The 15,585-nt window shown below is 36.9% G+C and overlaps 1 protein-coding gene across 50 annotated transcripts in view; it reads left to right on the top strand.

The window, feature by feature from the left end:
• KCNMA1 (potassium calcium-activated channel subfamily M alpha 1) overlaps positions 1 to 15,585 on the top strand; it is a 439,385-nt gene that overhangs the window by 241,911 nt on the left and 181,889 nt on the right. For all 50 annotated transcript variants that reach the window (XM_042018554.1, XM_042018555.1, XM_042018556.1 and 47 more), the window contains 2 exons: positions 14,078 to 14,171; positions 15,121 to 15,232. In XM_042018554.1, the coding sequence (XP_041874488.1) occupies positions 14,078 to 14,171; positions 15,121 to 15,232 (206 nt within the window). The remainder of the gene's footprint in view (positions 1 to 14,077; positions 14,172 to 15,120; positions 15,233 to 15,585) is intronic.

Consider the following 15,585-nt stretch of genomic DNA (forward strand, 5'->3'; position numbering starts at 1 on the left):
TCAGACATATATCTGTACAGTAACATGAAGTTCTTCCTGCTGTCAGTACAAATGGGATAATTATACCAGTCCTTTTGACTTTCCAGTAGCTCAGTGTGTGAGCTTAGCTACACACCCATTCTCTCTTGCACAGCAGCCAGGATAAAAGGTGATGGATGTTACAGTGCAAGCCATTTTGAGAGGTGTTAAGAAAAAAAGGCCACTATATATTAATTTTTTAACATTATTATAATCCTCTTATTATATTGATGTAAAGTACTTTTATATCAGGCTTCTGATAATTGATTTGACCAACAGCTACAGCTGCAGGCAATTTCTTATTCCATTTGTTAATGGAGATAAAGTTACTGGGGAAAAAGAAAGGCATAGTGCCATTAATCTGCCTGAAAAGGGCCTTGCCTGTCCCATTTAGAAAAACCACTGGGTGAGACTGCCACTCAGGCTTCAAGCTAATTTTGTCTGAAAAGTTTAAGTATTTTCTTAATTTCTTTTTTGTTTAAACTTTTCCTATTCTTTTGCGAAGTAAATGTGGCTATTCAGTGAGCCTCTCATAGAGTCAGCATTTTGCCTTAAGAATATGGTAATTTGCACTTAAGACAGTGGTGGTAAATAATCAGGTCCCACAGCTGCTAGAGCTGTAACACAAACTTTTCTAAGAAGGAAAATTTGCTAGATTGCAGTTACGTAGTTGTGGAAATTAAACCACAGCAGGAGAGTTTATGGCTAGAGGAACTGTGTAACGTGTTTCACTTGAAAAATGTACACGCAATAAAGACTCTTCAGGGGTCTAGGTTAAAAAAAGGGAAACTGGTTAATATATGCTGGGAGTGAATGTGGCCTCGATTATGCCCTGAGTTGGTTCAAGGCAGAGGAATTTAAACAGCTATACTGTGATGCTCAGGGTGTAATCAAAGATCTTAAATGGTTACTCTTGGTAGTTGAAAGGTTTTTCTCTTCAAGTCACCTGTTCAGTATTGCTAGTAAAGTGTAACAAGTATACAAATACAGGCTCCTTGTGACAGCTTACAAGGATATATTACACATCTCATAGTTTGGAAGGGGAGCAGCTGAATTGCATGACCTGAGGTACCCTAATTGTACCTTGGGTATTAATTAAAGGTGCTTTAAAGAGCCCTTATACTGATGGGGTAGGTAAGGCTAAGAGGTCCTCATGAGGAACGAGAGGGAGAGTCTGAAATTATGCAAATTTGTTTGGGACTAATATATCTTCTAGTTTTATGTAGATTTTTTTAAAGGAATTTACATGGTTCGTGTTACGCCTTCATTTGAAATAGGAAAAAATATATCCTACCTGGTGTAACTATATATTAAGACTGCTTTAGGAATTACTATTAACACAATGTGATTAGTTTTTTAGGGTTATTGATAGATTTGGGTCATGCTATTAGATAGCCTGACCAAAGAACCTGATCCAGTAATGTAATGTCAACTTTCTACCACTTTATAATACTTCTGACTTCCATTGCTCACTTACATTATTCACTGTTGTTAAAGTCAAATAATATACCTTAGGTTCAAGTTTATTACTACTCAGTAAAACTAGGGAGTAGAGAGATATTTTTTATCAAACTATCACAGGAGGGAATTCCAGAAAAGACAGACAGATGAATGAACTGTAAGTATTTTTACACTCCAGTTTATATGGTACTCTTGTCATTTTCAGTTCGAATGGTTGAAATTAGACTAAATTTCATAGGACAGCATTAGTTTTTTTAAGGTTACAGTATGTATGCTATCAAGAAATGTATGGAAAGTATATTCAAAGTCATCTGTAGGAATCTGTTATGCATATCAAGCAGAACATTAGAGCTCAGTTCTTTGCTGATATACAAAAGAAAAAATAATTTCAATTTGCAAGCAAAGAGGATAGATGAAGAACATTCTAATTTTTGTTCATTGTGTATATTTTTTCAAATGATTCAATCAGATGAAGGAGAATTTTAAAAGTTGGATGACAGTACCAACAGAATAGAATAATAAAAGGCACTGACATGGAGGAGTAGTTGGAGCTGGAAATGCATGATGATGGTGGGCTGTTAAAAACTGACTTTGAGGAAAGTGGATATCAAGTGTGAAAAGTTCTGTTGGGTAATTTTAAGAGATGGCAGCTGCAAACCAGAATCACGTCAAATAGAGCAAGGAATTTCAGGAATTCACTCACTCTTCCTTTTGCTGAAAGGTAAGAGTAGCTACAGATAAATTTATTCAAACAGACACTTTTATCTAGGAGTTCAGTGGTTTGTAGGCCTTCTTCTACAAGAGGAGGAGATTTTAGAAATACCTCATATACAGATCGTTCTATTGATTCATGCAAGTGCAAGGACTGTAGGTGGTCCATATGACCCAAGCTGGAAAGTGTTTACTGTTTTAAAAAGCTTAGATTCACCATCTTGATGCCATGATGATTTTTTGCCTTTTCTTTTACACCCCTGTTATACCTTTTTACAACTTCTGTATTCTTAGTGCTTTTTACCTACATTCTTAGACTTGTTTGTTCAGCTAGGAGACTAAACATTTTAGAAGCTTCGTAGGTAAGAGTTAGTGTGCCCCAGACCCCAAGGTCCTCTCCAGAGCACATTCTGTAAACTAAGACAGAACCATCCAGGGGAAGGCTCCTTGGGGAGGGGGGCTCATTCAAGCATCTCATTAGGGAATTTTGGATAGATATGCTAATTAGTAAGACCTGTAATGTTATACCAGATCTTTTGGGGGTGCATTGTGGTGTGTATTTCAGTGCATTCGACCTGGACGGGTGCACCTAAGGATCCTTAAAATCAATACCAAGGTAAAATACCTTTTTCCCTTCTGACCATGTTTGATTCTTGATTTTAAGACCAGGAAAAGGCATCAAACTCCCCAGAGAATCTACTGCAGTGTTTATCTATATGTTGTAATTGAAAAAGTTTTATGCTGCTGATACACTTCTCACTAACTTTATTAATTTCCATTTGTTAATTCAATGTCAACATGGAAAAGGGATTAGTATTCATATGACTTGCTAGCATTTTCATGTTACCAATTATTTTCTCTTTTCTGGGGTAAGCACCTACAACAACTTATACTCCTAGATAGACTTCGATTAAAAATAATAAGTAATAATTAGACAAGAAGTAATAAAAAGGTAGCATTATGAAGAAGACATGCAAGATTGTCAGCTTTAGTAAATAAGGTATGCAGTTAAACCAAATCTTTCTGTAATGCAATCAGTATAAGGGATAAAACTAAAGTGGCTTACTAAAATTTGTCCAAAAAGTAGGCTAGTTGAAACAGTATACTCGTATTTTTCTCTTTAGAATGTTAGTAGTCTCACCCAAAATTTTTTTTATTAAAATTAAATCCATTGTATTTAATTAAAAATGTGGTCCCAGGCATTGTTGCTCTTTCATTTTCCTAGAATTGATTTGTCATCAGGGAGAGTGTTGTGTCAAGGTAATGTCATGCTATTTTTAGTTGCCAGTGTTCTTAACTCAGGATAAGCAATTAAGAAATATAACACAAAATAATAAGCTCTTTCTGCTTATCTATGTGGTTCTCAGCAAACCTTTTCAAATTAAGTTATTTTAGGATGAAAATCTTACTGGTGTATTTTGCAGGAAAGCTCCTGCTCTCTTTTTATACGCTGCTGCAAGAACTTGGAAGTTGTGGAGAAGGATTCTGGGCCATTCACTTACGCCTGTTTTAGCACTGAGTTCCTGGGTGTTCAGCTGTTCTTCAGGGACCTTCCTTTGACTTCTGGTTGTAAAATTAGAAAAGGCACATGCTGCAGACAGGAGTGAATATACACACATCCTGAGGAACTTACTATGTTTTTTTCAGAGTGAGCAATTTTAATGCATATTTTTTCCTGTATATCCAATAATTCAATATAAAATTATAAGCAAAAGTTTATTGTTATCATAAACGATTTTGTGTTTGGGCTGAGGAAGATAATTTAATTTTGCTTGAGTGCTGTAGTACATTGTCTTATATTTTACTAGGGAGTCTGTGAAGAAGCATGATGTACTTAAAATTACTGGAAAACTTGAGAAAGATGAAAACTGACACATTATAGTGAACCTTACAAAGTTATATTAGTTCATTTAGGTAAAATAGTTACTAGCAATATTACTTGACTCTGTCACGGTCTGTTGCCAGTTGCAAATAGCTCTGTAAAAGTCAGTAGTGTTAGATGGGCATCAGGAAAGCATAGTTAGTTCTGCAGTTGTACCAACTAAATTTGCCTCCTAATTTTATATGTGAATGTGACAGAAATTAAAATGAGGACCTTCTCTTTCTTTCACACTGGAAATCCGTCTCTAGATTAATTTCTAAACTAAATTTTGCATTAAAAACTGCCAAATCACAGCATTTAAATATATCTTTATATATATATATATAGTCAAAGGGGAAAATAACAACATAAACTTTGAAGCCCCATTCTTTATAACATGATGCAGAGAAGTAAAAGAATCCAAAGGAAAAGAAACCCTCTCATTCTGAGAAAAATCTTTACTAAAAGACACAGCTGTACCAATTTAATTCAGATTAATCTGGTTTTGTTCTTGCTTTTTTCTTCTGGTATTAGAATTTTTTTGATGGATAGTAAGGAAACCTGTTTATTTAACCCCTAATTAGTCTAAAAGCTTGTCAAAGGTCCCCAGTGTGGTAGGGAGATTACACAGAAGGGCTTAGTTGTAGAAAGCATTTGCAGAACAGATGAGTCATGGTGCATTTGTTTAATTAGGTTAGAAATCGAAGGGTAATATTCTAATGCCAGCTTGTGATCTGTCAGACTTTAAAGAATAACAGAAGGTGGTGTAATGAAAATTAGGAAAGGGAAGTAAGGACAGACATTTGAAGTGTTCTTGGGGTTTTTTTCTGAAAAGCAGGGTACTTGCAAATTACAAGGTGTAGGTTAAGCAGCAGTTTAAGAAATCTTGGAAGATAGCTTTATTTCACTTTATTTGACAGGGTTTTTTTTTTATTTCCATCAGGTTTATATTTTATTTATTTTAAAATTGAACAAAGAGGATTCTGAGTGTTGATGTCATTCAAAGTGTGTATAGCCCAAGTCAAAGCATTTTCAGAAGGAATGTAAGAGGTGCATATCAAAGTGAAGAAGGGAGACCGCTCCATGTGTAGACTGCAGAAATGGAGATGGAAACAAAGACAGTAAAACAAAGTAATCCAAAATAAATTCATCACATGCTGAAGTTGAGGAGTTTTTTGTGAGTGGAAAGACAAATATTGGTTTAATCCATTCAACAAAGGAGAGTCAGAACTGAGAATTAAAAGAAAAGTACTTGGCAAGGCCCCAAGAAGCTCCAGGATTTGACACTGAAACAATTTGGGAGCAGAAAGTTCTCTGTGTGTGTGTGTGTGTATAGGAGAAACAGTTAGCTAAGAATTTAGATGTAGGAGGTTGAGTAGTCAAATAGTATTTAAATGTGAATAATGTAAGAAGACACAAGAAATGGTCACAACGTTATCCTCAGCTATCAGGCCATAACTATCTACAAAATTCGGTGAGAAAAGGGATTGTTCCGCGTTCATCTCCTTCACTCACTCCAGGTGCACAAAACCTCAGAAAAATATCTCTAAGTAGTGATGTAATGATCCCATAGAGTTTTATGGACCCAAGTCTTAGGGCTGTGACAGCAGATTATATGGCACTTCTCCTACGGGCAAAATGGGTCTTCACCTCGCTGTCACTAATGCCTTGTTCCAGTGATCCAGCTGGCTGCCCTTCCTTATTGGGAAGGAAACCAACTTCACTCTGCCTGCATTTCCTGCAGCACGAACTGAAAATGCTGGCAGCAAAAGTTCCCCAGTGGTGCACCACATCATGTCAAGGGGGAGTGAAGTAATTTAGAAGATACTTGCCATCAAAAACTTTATTGGTGCTATGACTCAAAGAAAGGCTTTCTAAACTGAGATGGATTTACCAAAGCATCTTGCATTTAGAAGATTATAGATACTGTGAGAAAATAATTTTTTTCTTACTGTGGGACTCACTGGGTTAATAAATGAAAGCCACTTGAAGTAAGAAAAAGTATGTTATGCTCTCTGTCCTTTTTAAGATGTTCGACATCTTTGATTCTAAATTAGTTTTGGTGATTTGTTTTAATTGTGGTATTTGTTCCCGAGGTATATATTTGATAGACATCTGTGTCAATAATTTTGCTAGATGTTCATGCCTGTTTCAGTAAAGAAGATTTTAACTGCTTATTCCCTTCTGACCTGTGTGACTAAACTGTAGTTAAAGGAGCAAACTCTTCTGCATTGAATGAAAATTGCTTTTACTGAATGGTACATGTGGCTTTTCTATAGTTTTACTTTAGTACGTCACTGATACACAGTTAAAAAGCCTAACCATAACACCTTAATTTTGTTTTTTGCTGTACAGAATATGTATTAAAAGAGTGTAAAAAGACACTGTCATATCAAATTTATTTTTTTACTCTAGACTTCATAAAATTTGGTTTGCTCTAGAAGTAAATTTGAGGGAATTCAACATTACAGAGGAGCTTCCAGTAAAACAAAATAGTTTGAAAAAAAAAACCCCACCAAACCACTGTAGCACTGTTCTTTTGAACAAAGAAAATTTACATGCCCAAATTAATACGTATTAATTGCATTGAAATGCCGTTTGAAAGCGGAAAGTGAGTGGAATGTCTTCAAATGATGCAATACCAATGAACTTCTAAGTATTGGGTAGTTTCTCTCAAATATTTATATGTTTGTGTTATTTATGCTTTAGCAGCATCAACTGGTATTTCTGTACATAACTATAATTTAATTTTAAAATTTATTCTCATCAGTGGACATTCCTTCTGATAGAAACTGCATATTTTACTGGTTTTTTAATGTAATGTACTGTTGTGCAGTTTGAAAACTGTCATGAATACAGGAAATAGAACCTACCTCTTTTTCATATGATCAGCTTTTAAGTTTTATATTTTATTTCATTAATACTAAGAATTGATTTACCAAAATATGAATATCGATCTAATATCGATATCCAACTGAGACGGACACAAACTCTCTAACAGTTTAGAGTTAGAAAGTGCATGTTTTATTTGGCGCCAGGCACTGTGTGGGATGGCTCCCTAAGACACAAGGCCCCGATCCAAGCAAACACAAAGCTTTTTATTTACAAAAATGATGAATATCCAAAATACAAATGCATATTCATAACATTAACACCTCCCATTCTCTGCTTCATATGGAAATGAGCTTAAATGTCATTAAGCATGCGTAGTGTGTGTCCCGAATGGAGTCGGTGGTCTTGAATTGGGTCAGTGGTCCTAAGGAAGATGAAGTAACTCATCTTCCTCAGTTTGACCTTTTTGCCTCTCTGAACTTTAACAATCCTAATTACTTTAGTGGCCTCTAAGTTTCCTCTTGCGTGACTTTTGAAGGGGTTCCCACCAAGGGAGGAAATTGGTCATTGTCCTTGTTCCCTACACCAACTTTTATCAATGTTTCTATTCCTCGTTCTAAGCACAGCTGAGCAAACATACAAATGACAGATCATCAGTTATTTGGTAATCAGTTACTAACATCTTAAAACCCATTTCAGGTCCAGCTCTCTTAACTATTTTAATTAACTCTAGCTGGGCCCAAATTCCTTCCTATTCTAAGTAACTTCAACACAGCTAGCCTATAACTAAAATCTTCGTTTCTTCTAAATCCATGTTTCAGAATTAAAGTATATTTTTATCTATTTTCAGTAATAGATTTGGCTTTTCCTCCACCATTCAGAAAGCAGATTTGAAAAAATTGAAATTGTAAATTAGGAAAATTCTCTGAGTTTCTAGAAGTTTCAATAACTTCTTAAAGTTCCAAAGTTGTAGCAGGCCATGGTAAGATATTCTCATTAGTACTTTTGTGAAGTTACGGTAGAAGTAAATTTCTTCTGTGGTGGTTTACAAAAGCTTTACATACATATCTTCAAAACACTTGACAAAATGTAGCTAGATTAATATGTCTTAAAATTAACGTTTTCCCTTTTTAAAAAATATACATAGGTAAGAATTGGCATCCATCTTAGTCTTTGCATGTCTTGTCATTAAAATGAGACAAAATAAAAGAGAAAAAAAAAAGCTTTTGCTCCCATTAGGAGCAGACTGACATGACGTGCCAAAAATACAAGAATCCACTTTCATACCTAGGAAGAATGAGAACTGTAAATTGCATATTGTATAGTTATTTCAAGTGCTGAATTGGGTGCACAAAAGCTTTCCCATTATTGTGGGGAACATTTTATGTAAAATCATTCAGGATAGCCATCACTAGGATTGCAAAGCTGGTCTAAAGTCTGAATGAACATAGAACTCCTTTTCCTTACTTCTGTGTGGTCATAATGGCAGTGACTGCACTGTGACAGAGATTGTTACTTCATACTAAGGCTCTGATCTGAAGTTTGCAGTGGGCTTTACAGCTCCTGTGAAGAGGTGAAATGATAAAGTAAAAGCTACTCAAGATATTTTCAACTGTGTTGCAATTTCAAAAATCCTGGAAATATATGAAGGCTCCTGTGAGAACTTTCATATTAATATACTCACAGAAACAATTTCAGAAAACATTAAAAAGCATTTTTTCCCTCTCCCATTCATTTTATGACTATTCGACAAATAATTCCAGTAGAAACATTTCAATGCATTAGAAACATTTTAAGCCAACCAGAAATAAGCAAGAATAATAAATATATGATGTAAACTGGTGACAAAAATAGTTCTTTAAACAGCAGTAAATTCTTTTTAATTGAAGTGACAAAGTGGTACATTCTGTGGTAAAAGTGTCATGCAGAGTGTTGGCTTCAGTGTTGATTGCAACACAGCTTTAAGGATGCTGGGAACACCTTGTCAAAATTCTGCCCCATCTATGTATGGAATTATTTTGTTACCACTCTTGTAGTCACTCTTCTCATTGAAGCAGTTTATGCCTTTTATAACTGTACAACTGGGCTTTGTAGCTACTAGATTTGCTGTAAAAATTGTATAGATAATCGAAGATGCTCTTTCAAAGTACTTAAAAATGAGAGAATCATAGATTCATTTATCTTAGAAATAACCTTTAAGTTCTCCACCAAAGCATGTCTCTAAGTGCCACAACTATATGTCTTTTAAATACCTCCAGGGATGGTAACTCAACCGCTTCCCTGGGCAGCTTCTTTCAATGCATGACAATGTTTCAGTGAAAAATTGTTTCGTAATATCCAATCTAACGTTCCCCTGGCAAAACTTGAGGCCATTTCCTCTTGTCCTGTCCCTTATATTTGGGAGAAGAGGTCGACCCCCACCTTGCTACAACCTCCATCTAGGGAGTGGTAGAGAGTGATAAGGTCCTTCCTGAGCCTACTTTTCTCCAGGCTGAACAACCCCAGCACCCTCAGCCCCCTTGTGCTCCAGACCCTTCACCAGCTGTTGCCCTTCTCTGGACTTGCCTCAGCCCCTCACTGTCTTTCCTGCAGTGTGAGGCCCAGAGCTGGACACAGCTCTTGAGGTGTGGCCTGGCCAGTGCCAGGTACATAGAGATGATCCCTTCCCTGGTCCTGCTGGCCACACTATTCCTGTTACAAGCCAGGGTGCCATTGGCCTCCTCGGCCACTTTGGCACATGCTAGCTCATGGTGGAGTGGCTGTTGATCAGCAACTTCAGGTCTGTTTCCAATGAACAACTTTACAGCTGCTCTGCCCCCAGCCTGTAGCACTGCATGGGGTTGTTGTCACCCAAGTGCAGGACAAGGCACTTGGCCCTGTTGAACCTCATGCAATTGACCTCAGCCTGTGGATCCAGCCTATCCAGATCCCTCTGCAGAGCCCTCATACCCTCTAGCAGATCAACATTCACACCCAACTTGGTGTGATCTGTGAGCTTACTGAGGGTGCACTCAGTTCCCTTGTCCAGATCATAGATGAAGATATTAAACAGGACTAGCTGAGACTTTAGTGACATTAGTGACCAGACACTAGCTAGATTTGACTTCATTTAGTGCACTGTTTGGGCTCAGCCCTCCAGCCTTTTACCCAGGTAGTCCAAGCTATGAGCAGCCAGTTTCTCCAGTAGAATGCTGTGGGAAGTGATGTCAAAAGCTTGACTGAAGTCTAGCTAGACAGCCTCCACAGCCTTTCCATCATCCACCAAGCAAGTTACCTTGTCATAGGAGATCAGATTGGTCAAACAGCACTGCCTCACATAAACCCAGGCTGGCTGGACCTGATCCCCTGCTGTCCTGCATGTGCTCTGTGATGGTGCTTAGATGTTCTGCTGTATCACCTTCCCCAGCAGCAAGGTCAGGCTGACAGGCTTGAAGTTGCATGAATCCTCTTTCTGATCCTTGTAGATAGCTGTCATATTTTCTAACTTCCAGTGAGGTGGGGCCTCTCTAGTTAACCAGAACTGCTGATAAATGATGCAAAGTGGCTTGGTGAGCACTGCTGCCAGTTTGCTCAGTACCTTTGGGTGGATTCCATGCAGCCCTCTCGACTGGTGTCTAAATGGAGTAGTATATAACTGAGCATTTCCCCTTGGATTATGGGGGCTTCATTCTGTTCCCCATTTGTCTTCCAGCTCAGGACTCTTGGCACCCAGAGAAAACTGGTCTTGCTATTAAAGACTGAGGCAAAGCAGGTATTAAGTACCCCAGCTTTCTTCTCATTCTTTGTCACTATGTTTTCCCCCACATCCAATAAAATATGGAGATTCTACTTAGCTGTCCTTCTGTTGCTAATATATTTCTAGAAACATTTTTTATTGTCTTTTATGCCAGTAAGCAGATTAGGTTCTAGTTGGGCTGTGGCCCTTCTAATTTTCTCCCTGCATAACCTCGCAACACCCTTGAAGCCTTCCTGAGTTGCCTGGCCCTTCTTCCAAGGATGATGCACTCTCGCCCTGAGTTCCAGCCAAAGCTCTGTTCATTCAGGCTGATGATCTTCCCTGCTGGCTTGTCTTCTGGCACATGAGAATGGCCTGCTTCAGCACATTGAAAAACTCCTTCTTGAAGCATGTCCAGCCTTCCTGGACTCCTTCACCCTTCAGGACTGCACCCGAAGGGTCTTTCTCAACCAGCATCATAAATAGGCCAAAGTCTGCCCTCTGGGAGTCCAACATAGCAGTTCCACTGGCCCCCCTCATTATTTCTCTGGGAATCAAAACCTGTCATTTTGTGATTGCTGTGCCCAAGACAACCTCCAGTCTCCATGTCACCCATGAGTCCTCCTCTGTTCAGAAAAGCAGCTCTGGTGGGGTGCCCTCCCTAGCTCACTCATTTACAAGATGTGCACTTCAGTTGTTGGGCTATTGATCCTGCCACTTTTTTAGGGGAGGAGCCCATTGTGTTTAGAGTTCCATCATTACTTTATTTTTTATTCAGTTATACTAAATTGTTCCTGTCATTGCTAGTATGCTATTTCATTGATGTCATCATAGTTTCTCCTGTCTTTTTGTGATATAAATGTGTGAAACCATGCTTACATGGAAGGGGAGTAAAAACATTTCTAACAGTCTGTTGGCTTCTTCAAAAATGAAACTTCTGCTGCACTGCAGGGGTAAAATCCTGTAGGACGTGCCATGTAATTTTAATATAAACCAGGGAGTTTTTTTAGTGTTGTTACTGGTCCTGGAGATCCCAGTACACTACTAAGAAGTATAGCACTTCTGGTTTTAGGAAACTTGATGTAAGGACGAGTTTCAAATTGGCTTCCTTTCTGCAGTAGGCTGAATTGTGCAATGATAAACATTAGTGGACATATTTTTCTGTCAGCTCAAATGTGAGCTACTGATGAAAACAAAGCAAAAAATATCCAAACTGAAAATTTGATTGGAACGTTTAAAATCTTTTATAGTCCATCTGTGAAAAAATTAATAATTTGTTCAGTGTTATGCCTTTCTGAAAAAATGATCATTTAAAATAAAAAAGAAAGGATGCTGTGTTTGTCTTTGAAATGGATAACTTAAACACTGAAAGAGAGGGATGATCTCTGAAATGAAGGAAGCTCAAAGGATGTGACTAGCAGAAATAGCGGTTTTGGTGTTGGGTAAACAGAAGTCCCAAATCAGAATTGTGGTCCATTGTGCTAGGTGTTTTGGAAACAAAATGAAGATGTATTATTCATTAGCTAATTTGTTAGATCTTGCATGTTTTTGAAAAGGACAGTGACACAAAAGTACAGCTGTTAGCTGCAACCTTAGCTGTCCTTAACTAAAAATTGCTCTCTATCCTTGTTATAAGCCTCTGCAATTCCATTAGCTTCAGTGAGTTTCTACAGCTTTTGTGGGAACCTAACCTGGAATTAAGAGTTGGTGCAGGGCTGTTCCTCTGTACTTCCTGTTGGTAGGGTGCATTGTGACTCAGTGTGTAGCCTATCTTATTTTGACAAGATCCTTTGTTCTCATTAGTGCCATACAGAAAATGATCCAGTTGGGTTCTCAGATTACATCCACTGTTTTTGTAGCTAAAGCTGTATTTGTAAAGTATGAGGTACTGTCTGCTGTCCTATATGTTAACATTTGGCTTCTCTTCCCTTCTGCCTGCTCTTGTAAATCAATTTTATTTGATCTATAACAGAAGTGTCTCATAACTTAAATGTCTTTTCAAATAGCCTTTGGAAAACAATTTTAATAAAATTTCCTGTAGCACTGAAGCTTCTTAAAATACAAAGCCATTGCACATCAAGGAGAATTTTGCTGTATACATTCATGCATCTAGAGACAGGAGAGAGCATGCTGTAATTAACTTGTTCGACCTGAAATGTATACAAGGAATGGAAAATTTGGCTGCATGTGTAGTGACCTGGTAGTCCAGGTAATTTCCTTTATGCCTTAAGTTAGGTAACTGACATTCATAACGCATAGAATCTTGCTTGTTGGGCAGTCTAGCATCATATTTGCAGAACTACTGCTATACTAACTGGTATTATGTTCATGTTCAGTGATTTATTTGATCTAGAAAGCCAAAAAATTTCTGCTTTTCTAAAAGAATTTTTTCTAGGGCTCCAAATGATCAAATGATCTACATGTTCTAGTTTCCCTCTATTACAGTTGTGATGAACACATGATCATTTGCAATATATGTGTGTATATATATGTATATGTTGTGGGACATTATAGATATATAGTATATACATCAACATATATTGGGACATGATTTTCACTTTGGTCTATGATGACAGCATTGGACTGTAATTTCAACAACCTGTTTTAGAAACCTCACAAATAAATCACTGATGATACTTGTGGAAGTTACCACCTTCCTTAGATAAAAGTGTATTTATAAAGTACCAGTTTGTATAGAGTAAGCTTTGGATCTGTCCCACTGTCAAATAGAGCATAAAATAATAAGCTAAAATCTGCAATGGCTGCCTGACACACACAAGGGTATTTTAATTAACCTGCATGCAGAAATTAACCCTTAGAGTACTGCTTCAAATTCTTCAATTTATTTTGTTATTTAATTTTACCAGTGGGCTATGCTGCTTTTCTACTCAGTTCATAGTACTGTACATAAAGTACATTAAGTAGCCATACCAAAAAAAAAAAAACCCAAAGTGAGAAAAAGAAAAAAAAATCCAATCAACCTGTTATAAACAAGGGATTCTACAAGACTAAGTACTCCAGGTTGCTAATGGGCAATGTATTCCTAAGCAACTAATTTTTTGTTAAAGGTTTTATCTTATGACATGAATTAAAAGCATGTAATGTTTCACTGTACCTGTGTGCTTGTTAGGTTTCTTCCTAAAGTATCATAGGTGTGTCTCCTTTAGAAAGAAGTCAGTTCTTTAAGGGTTAATGTTAAGGTTAAGCTATCCTGAGGTATTCTCCTGCTTGTCCTCTCCTGAAGGTATCTGCATGTTAATTCTCAAATATTACCTGAACAGGTGAATATCAACACTGTATGAATGACTAACTGAATGAATGAAATAATTCTTTTGAAATGCTTGCTTGTATCTTGTAAAGGACTGGAAAACAGAAACATGATTTCTGAATCAAGGTCTTTAATGAAATGCATACAGTTCTCAGCAGAGTAGAAACTCCTATACTGAAAACTTATTCTGATTTCTCTTTCTTTCAAATAGCCCAATAGAATCCTGCCAGAATTTCTACAAAGATTTCACATTACAGATCGACATGGCTTTCAATGTGTTCTTCCTACTCTACTTCGGCTTGCGTGTAAGTAGTGTGTCTCTGGTAGCAGGAGGCGGGGAGGGAATGCAACTGTTATATATGGTGATTGAAATAAAGGTTGTATTTTCTTCGAAAGAAATCATCATCTTTAACTCAAAAAATATGAACACTGTTTTGAAATGTGTGAGTCAGAGTTTTAAGACTTAGATAAGTAAAACTGCTCTGTTAAATATCTTCATGATACACGTTTTTTCCTTTATTTGTGTATTTACATTTCATATTTATATAAAGCAAATATTTTAATTAATTTTTAATAGTTACTCAAATGTGAATAGTAATTTGGTCTTATTTAAGCATTTGACCTTATTTAAGCACACAGGCAAAGTTCTAACTATGATGTCCTTGGCATCTAACTTTGCCAGTTTCCCTGGACTGATTTCTGTAGTCAGGAGAGAGAAATGACCACATCCATGGCACAATTCAAAAGATTGAAATGCTGCTACAGTCCTCAACTATGCCTTGTAGGAGTCATCCTGCTGATCTCCTCTGGACAGATAATAATGGGACTTTGTAAATTGTCCTGTATTTAGAAATCTTTGAGCAGAAAACACATGATAAACTACTACCAGCATATTTGGTGTGCTAGAACAAAGATGATATACTTCGAAATACTTCATACTTGCCGACACTTTTCTAATATTATTGATACATTGTCAATTAATGTGGAAAAATATTTTCAGCAGATATTACAACTGATCACATAGATGATCTCTCTCTTCAGTTTGACCTTTCATTTTAATTTCAGTGTGATTATCAAGCAATGCACAATACAGACTTCTTTCCAGTGAGACACGTTGTTTTGTCTGGACTGACCTAAAACACCAGTTACTACACTAACTTTTGAGTTTAGTATTTTAGAACTGATACCTGCAATCATTATGAGAATAATCTGATTCCTTTCATCTTTTCCCCTCTTTTATTTTTTTCTTTCCAGTTTATAGCAGCCAATGACAAGCTATGGTTTTGGCTAGAAGTTAACTCAGTGGTAGATTTCTTCACGGTCCCTCCAGTGTTTGTGTCAGTATATTTAAACAGAAGTTGGCTTGGTAAGTACAATAGTTGTACCTTTAAAAAGCTTTTTATAAAACTACTTCAACTTTGCACATTTTGATGGAGAATTTTTTCATCTTGTGTCATTGTGTAAATAGAAGAATGTTACCAAAGTTGGTTTTGAAGTTAATTTTAAGCAGAAATGTGGTTTTTTTCAGAAAAAGCACTTACTAGATCTCTTTTGTTTTCAATTCATTAATATAATCTTCTACTCTAAGTGGTGGAGAACTCCATTTTGGAAGTACTGTGTAACATGAGGCTGCTTTTATCAAACAGTGAATTTGATTTGTTGTCTCAGCTTGCAACCTGAACAGGTGATCCAGACCATTCCTTCACTGAACTGGATTGC

The sequence above is a fragment of the Corvus kubaryi genome, unplaced genomic scaffold, assembly GCF_017639235.1.
Source record: "Corvus kubaryi isolate FWS band 111438036 unplaced genomic scaffold, C.kubaryi_AGA036_p1.0 138, whole genome shotgun sequence".
In the NCBI taxonomy this organism is placed as follows: domain Eukaryota; kingdom Metazoa; phylum Chordata; class Aves; order Passeriformes; family Corvidae; genus Corvus; species Corvus kubaryi.